The following is a 7,534-nucleotide window of genomic DNA, read 5'->3' as shown; positions in this document are numbered from 1 at the left end:
AAGGTTAATGACAAATGACAAAGGAAACAAATGATATAAAATCGGGTAGATATTCACATGACATGTAATTATAGTAATAAAATAAGTACTAGGCAAATAATATGCAATGATGGTCATCAGATATAAACCTATCATTTCTGTTAATCAAAATCTAAAATTCTGTTTTTTTTGTCTGAGGAGACAAGGTATAAATCAATACAGATACCTCCTCCTTAGGATTAATTTGCTTACAATCATATATGAACCAATATATTTTGATGTCAAATATTCACAATCAACAGGTTAAAAATCCCCTACAGACAAAAAATCTTTAGCTGTTTCAGGAATAAAATAGTTACTATGAGCTCTTCTTCTCCTACTGCTATGACTGTGTGGACTTCAGTTCAGATGCTGAGCCAAACATTTTAAGTCAGTGGGCTATTCAAAAAAAGGAATCACATACTCTGACTCTAATTGCTAAAATGGAATGCTGGATTATGAGAATGAGTTTTCTAACTTATCAACAAGTTATAAGGGGATAACTTTAAAAAAAAAAAGCACCTCAGGTTATCTGCATGAACTCTAAAGCAAGCAAACTGAAATTTTCTTATTAAAAAGGCGTTTCTTACTGAAAAGGGCCCATCCTCATACTTAAATTTCCCATGGCTACATCAGAAATTCTTTCACTTACCAGAAAGACCTGGTTGGCACTTTCACTGAGAGTTGAGTCATCTGGGCTGTCAACAGGTGTCTGACGTGTAAACTTTGAATCAAACTGACTCACATCCTCTTCAGATTGCTTTATAAAAAACAAAATGATTAGAAAATGGTGAACAGACTACATTATACATATCAATCAAATGCATTACACACATTAGAGAAGGCGCTAGATAGACCTCTTTTCTCAGGGTTTGACTGTAATAAAGTAGCAAAATAGCCTTAGCAGGCACAGATTGAAAAATAAATACAGGTGGAAAGTATCAAAGGTCAAACTACATCTTTAGTACACAGTTATCATTCCTATTAAAAATCTGAATATCTTCCCTTCTCACAAAGCTTCAGTGTGGCTAGCCCACTGGTGAAATCCCTTTTTAGAGACAATTTGCGCAGTTGGCAAATTTGTAATAAACTTGAAGCAGAGTTTAAACACAAAGCACATAATATGCTTTAGTTAAAGTTTCTTCCCATACCATATTTCATTCCTTTAAATTTCTCAAGGAGCAAAAGTAATATTCTACTCTGCATGAGTATATTTTCTTGTGGAGGAATGTTATCACCCAGATCTAACCACCAGATCTGTTTCTTTAATTTCCTCTCTCTGGTACAACATCAGACCATGTGGTTGTGTCAAAAGAACCCAGCAACCGGGACTTTCCTGGCAGTCCAGTTAAGACTCCAAGCTTCCACTGCAGGGGGCACAAGTTCCATCCCCAGTTGGGGAACTAAGATCCCGCATGCTGCGCGGCCCAAAAAAAAGAACTCAGGAACCTACACAAAGAAGCACCCAGTGTCTAAAGATGGGAAAAACCGAACATCAATAAAAATAACTGCAATGAATTGAAACACAAATATGTTAAACAGCATGAGTTCATAATTATACTAAAAAAAAAAATCACACAATTCATTGGTCAATTTTGGAAGATGTTAGGGAACTAATTCATTATTTTGCAAACTGGGAAAGAAACATTTATCCTGCCTTTCCTGTATAAACTGTGCCTCAGGTAACCAAACAACTGATACAAGAGTATCTTTTTAGAGAACAATTCCACCTAATAAATAAAGAATGAATAACAGTATTAGAGTAAGGCAATTTTGCAAACCCCTAATGAAATCTTGGAACTAGGCTATAGATTCTCAACCTTAGCTCTTCTGACATTTTGGGCCTGATGATTCTTGCTGTAGGATGTTGTCCTGTGCATTATAGGATGTTTAGCAGCATTTCTGGCCTCTATCCCCTAAGTACCAGTAGCACTCCTCCCTAAGTTGTGACAACTTGTCTCTGACCTTGCCAAATCAACCCTGGCTGAGAACCACTGATATAGGCAATAATCAATGACCACTAACATTTTTTTTTAAATGTAAGTATACATATCTTCTGATCAAAATATATAGTACCAAAAGTTTAATGTGAATCAGATCTAAACTAAACCTAAACTACCAGTTTCCAGAAATACAAGGAACAGATGAACATGGCTGAGGACAACATGGGGTTAAAATCAGCAAAATCAAAATGTGAGGAACCCTACAGGACAAATGGTCCAGTTTCTTCATTAAGTCCTCAAAGGAGGAATTGAGAGAGGATATCTATAGATGGAGAGACCTAAGAGACATAGTAACCAAACTACATAGGTCTTGATTGAATCCTTATTGAAACAAACCAACAGGAAAAAAAAGAAACAATTGGGGAAACTGTCATCTTTTTAGTTGTGATGATAGCACGGTGGTTATGTTTATGTTTAAACAAGATGACTTAATAATTTTTGAAGCTGGATAGTTGGTATATGAGGGTTAATTATCCTTACAGTTATGTATGTTGAAATTTTAAAGCAAGTCACCTTGTGCTCCAGGACCAAATAATCATCATCATTATCCTATTCCTTCTCCTCCACCATCATCTCAAGAAATAGAAAAAGAAACTATCTTTTCTCAAATTTTGAGATGGGAAAAAGACAAGAACTAATACGCTAACTCATTTACTCATAAACATATTGTTATGGTTTGAACTATGTCCCTCCAACAGTCATATAATGAAGTTCTAACCCCCAGTACCTCAGAATGTGACCTTATTTGGAATGAAGGCCATTACAGATGTAATTAGTTAAGATAAGGTCATACTGGAGTAGGGAGGGATCCTAACCCAATATGACTGGTGTCCTTACAAAAAAGGGAAAATATGGACACAGATCTACACACAAGGAGAACGCCACATGAACATGAAGGCAGAGCTAGGATGATGTGCCTACAAGCCAAGGAATGCCAAAGATTGCCAGCAAACCACCAAAAGCTAGGGGAGAGGCATGAAACAGTCTCTCACAGCCTTCAGAAGTAACCAACCCTGCCGACACCTTGATCCCGAACTTCTAGCCTCTAGAACTGTGACATAATAAATTTCTGTTTAAGCCACCTAGTTTGTGATACTTTGTTATAGAAAAGCAAATTCAAAACAGGGTTGGGTTAAGCAAAACAAAACAAAGCAAAAAAACACAAAAGTCCTAAGTACTTGAGATATTTAATCATCTTAGGCAACCAACTTTAAACTAGTTAATATAGCCATCAATTGCTGCTGGCAGTAGTTCCTGAAAAGACTGCACAGAGGGACTTCCCTGGTGGCGCAGTGGGTAGGACTCTGCACTCCCAATGTAGGGGACCTGGGTTCGATCCCTGGTCAGGGAACTAGATCCCACATGCATGCCACAACTAAGAGTTCGCATGCCACAACTAAGGAGACGCCTGCCGCAACTATGGAGCCCGCCTCCTGCAACTAAGACCCGGTGCAACCAAATAAATAAATTAATTAAAAAAAAAACAAAACTGCACAGAATAAAGATTCTGAAGAGAGGATAGACCAAAGTTTTTGAACTATTAATAAATATAAATGTTTCTTACTGGTCTGATATTTTCTTATTGTAAAAAAGTGCCAGGTCCCTCAGATTATATGCTTTCATGAATACATACCAACAGAGGTTTAAAGGGGGGCTCTACCTTCCGAGCCAGCAGTTCTTCCCAGTTAATATGTCTGAAGAATGGATGAGCCTGGGGAAGAACAAAACAAAAGAGCAGGAAGAAAGGTTAAGGGGAACAGACTTCACTGGACTGACAAATTAACAGCCTATTTGAAGTTACCAATCACAAAATAAGCTATACTTATAAGCAACTACATATAACCTTCACAAATACATAAAATAGCATTATCTTCCCCACAAACCACCAAACATGCCAATCCCTACTTGAACTTCTCCAGCGTCCCCAGGACCAGCTCCAAGACGAGAAGCAGCATTTCTTTTCAGCAGCTTTAGGGAGGAAAAGAAACACAGTGATGAACCTTACCTAGTCAAATTGATTATTTTTCTTTATAGAATTTGCATGTGTATTTTGCCTTGCAAATGTATGATTTATTAATTACTTCTAAATATTGTTTGGGAATAAAAAGAAAATCTTTAAACAAATTTGTCCTTTGCCTGCAAAAACTGTAGGCTTTTTTGTCAACACCTGTGTATGATTCTGTAGTCAAAATGTATATTCAGTTCTATCTATTTGAATCCTAGTAGTTGAAGCTTATGATTTGAGTGCCTATTTTAGAACCCTACCTTTTTAAGCAGATCTCTGGCTTCTTGTGTGAGGTAGGGAGGCAAATTGAGTTTACATTTGAGGATTTTGTCAATTGTTTTCTTTCTATTCTCCCCAGTGAACGGGGGCTAAGAGTAGAAGAGAGTGAGAAAAATTAGCATAGAAAAAATCAAATTTTAAGTAACAGAATTATCCATTTCCTGAATTAGTTACGCATAGAGATCAGAAATGTATGCTGTGATATAGGATGACTGCTAAAGACCTGTAGATTTTTGAGCAACGGCACAGAGAAAATAGCAAGGTCCTGGAAGGAACTGGGTTGCCACCATTAACTTGGTGTGATAATGGGTGAGCCATTTGATTTTATGCTTCACTTTCTCCATTTATAAAATAAGGGCAGGGGCTTCCCTGGTGGCGCAGTGGTTGAGAATCTGCCTGCCAATGCAGGGGACATGGGTTCGAGCCCTGGTCTGGGAAGATCCCACATGCCGCGGAGCAACTGGGCCCGTGAGCCACAATTACTGAGTCTGCGCGTCTGGAGCCTGCGCTCCGCAACAAGAGAGGCCGTGATAGTGAAGAGGCCCGCGCACCGCGATGAAGAGTGGCCCCCACTTGCCGCAACTGGAGAAGGCCCTTGCACAGAAACGAAGACCCAACACAGCCATAAATAAATAAATAAATAATAAAATAAAAATTTAAAAAAATTAAAAAAAATAAAATAAAATAAGGGCAGTATCTGTTTTATCTCTATTTCACAGGACCACAGGCCATGACATAGATCATCTAAATGAAAATATTTATAAAAGTACAGAGGCCCATAATACTACTAATAAAGCATCAGTAGTGTTAGATTTTTTAAAAATAACTTCATTGGTAACATTTTCAAAAAGCACAGGAAAGATCTCTTGCTGTAATGACTTAATAACTACTCAGCACAGACCATAATACATGCAGCTTTTAACTGTGCACCTACTGCTCCAGTCAGCATGTCATACATTAATGCTCCCAGACTCCACCAATCCACAGCACGATTGTGGCCACTTCTCATCAAGATTTCAGGGGCCCTATAAAGAGAAAAATAATATGCCTAAAACATCCATTATTTGCCTATCATCTGAATTAAAATTTTTAAAACAATATACAGAACCAAGTGCTGCTACAGAAAATTTAGCACACTACTATTTAAACCAGGTAAAAGTTAGCTATTATCCCCAAACCAGTAATATTTCTTTGAACATGCAGCTCACATGTATTCTATTGTTCCACAAAATGTGTGTGTGACTGTTCCGTCATGAATAGATTCTTTGCATAGTCCAAAATCTGTTAGTTTCACATGACCTACAATGAAAGATTATAAATGGTTATTCTGAGAATTCTATGTGCAATATTTGAATGTATCATACAAGACAATAATCTATCCTTCCATTTTACTTTTTCTGCCTTAAATTTATTTTTTGAGACATCAAGAACTAGCAAGGTTCCATCCATAAATGGGATGCTAAATAACCCTTTAAGGGTAGGGCAAAATTATCTTTGCCGGGGCTTCCCTGGTGGCCAGTGGTTAAGAATCTGCCTGTCAATGCAGGAGACATGGGTTCAAGCCCTGGTCCCGGAAGATACCACATGCCGCGGAGCAACTGAGCCCGTGCACCACAACTACTGAGCCTGCGCTCTAGAGCCCACGAGCCACAACTACTGAGCCCGCGTGCCACAACTACTGAAGCCCATGTGCCTAGAGCCCATGCTCCGCAACAACAGAAGCCACCGCAATGAGAAGCCCGCGCACCGCAACGAAGAACAGCCCCCGCTTGCCGCAACTAGAGAAAGCCTGTGCGCAGCAACGAACACCCAAAGCAGCCAAAAAAAAATTATCTTTGCCAATGATATAATCTATCTAGTAAAGGTAAAACAAAGATGAGAAAAAGGTGAAAAACAGCTTGTCTAAGGCTTTAGCTTTACCTATACCAAGAATCCTTTACCATCCTGAGCAAGTAAGTCCTGGGAAAACTTGATGAAGTCTGGATTATGTACACAGAACATAAAAAAGATCTTCTGCATGTTAAACAAAGGTGTGACACTGTACTTCAAACATATAGCTCTTATCACCACGAACTGTGACCTGACAGTTCTTAAAACAGTCTTAGTCACTATAACAAGTTAGCTTATTCTGCCAATGCAGTTTGGAAAAAGAAATGAAACTGCTATATGGCATGGAACCATCATCTTTGATCCAGAAAGTGAAAAACTCATCACCTTACACAAAGAACATCTCAGTTCAAGTTTAGTTTTAATGAACTGTCATTAGCTATCCAGTGGTTCAGCAACCCCAGGGACCCTACTGTTCCAAGTTTATTTCGAGAAAAGAAAAGGCAATGGACTATTAACTCAAATGTAGGTGTGTACTTTACTCTGACACAGAAGAAATATGACCTTTATTTTCACAGAGCCACCTGATACACTCAGGTTATGGATCAAAGAAGTTAACTAGTCACTTCCCTATCCTATTCCTTGCCTTAGAATTCACAATCAGAATCTAAATTTGTGGCAGTGGGGGCAGAACTGGGAGAGAGAGAGATACATAGATACCCGTGATGTATGTGGTTAAGTACATTTCTCCAAAAAAAAAAAAAAAAAAGGGAAAAGAAAGGAAAGCAAGAAACCCCCCACTATCTGAAACACTTATTCTGGCATCAGTTGTCCATAAACCATTTTCTGTACAAGAATTTAAAACCATTAACTACCTCTTGCATCATTCGATAGACATCTAAGGATCAGCAGCTGCCACCAGCCCCCAGATACCCGAGTTGGTTGGTTGCTCCTTTGGGATGTGAGTGAATTGCCAAGTCTAGCCAGCCCAGATTACTCTCACATAAGTTGAACTGTCTGTAGCAGCATGCAGTAATGATCAAGGCTCACTTTGCTCTAGCTATAGCTGCACAGAATATTAATTAGTCTGTCTGATTTTTATGTCTGTTGTTGTTGCAGACAGCAAGAATAAACTGATGCCTACTAAACATTTTACCTCCAAAGTTATATCAAATATTTTGGTTCAATTCTAATCCTTTCCTTTTTTAGAGCATTAATAAAATTTATCATAAAAAATATTGCTTCTAATACTTATGTATTTCATCAGTAAAGAAAACTCAATTTATAAAGTTAAGATTAACTTTCCAATTTAAGGAACCAACCAAAATTAGTATTTGGACTGGCTTCTGGCTCACCACACTTTATGTAAGGATTTCAAAAGAATGACAAGCTATAAAGAGTA

The 7,534-nt window shown here is 38.1% G+C and overlaps 1 protein-coding gene across 4 annotated transcripts in view; it reads right to left on the bottom strand.

Moving 5' to 3' along the window:
- The window catches only part of RPS6KB1 (ribosomal protein S6 kinase B1), a 53,025-nt gene that overhangs the window by 20,984 nt on the left and 24,507 nt on the right, over positions 1-7,534 (bottom strand). For all 4 annotated transcript variants that reach the window (XM_082440039.1, XM_082440040.1, XM_082440037.1 and 1 more), the window contains exons 8-13: positions 5,514-5,604; positions 5,240-5,330; positions 4,287-4,394; positions 3,927-3,989; positions 3,655-3,732; positions 671-778 (exon numbers count right to left, since the gene is read on the bottom strand). In XM_082440039.1, coding sequence (XP_082296165.1) covers positions 671-778; positions 3,655-3,732; positions 3,927-3,989; positions 4,287-4,394; positions 5,240-5,330; positions 5,514-5,604 — 539 coding nt within the window. The remainder of the gene's footprint in view (positions 1-670; positions 779-3,654; positions 3,733-3,926; positions 3,990-4,286; positions 4,395-5,239; positions 5,331-5,513; positions 5,605-7,534) is intronic.

This window comes from Balaenoptera physalus (assembly GCF_965194825.1).
Source record: "Balaenoptera physalus genome assembly, chromosome: 20".
Lineage (NCBI taxonomy): Eukaryota > Metazoa > Chordata > Mammalia > Artiodactyla > Balaenopteridae > Balaenoptera > Balaenoptera physalus.
Note: the sequence above shows the minus strand (reverse complement) of the source record. Positions and strands in the feature narration are given on the sequence as shown.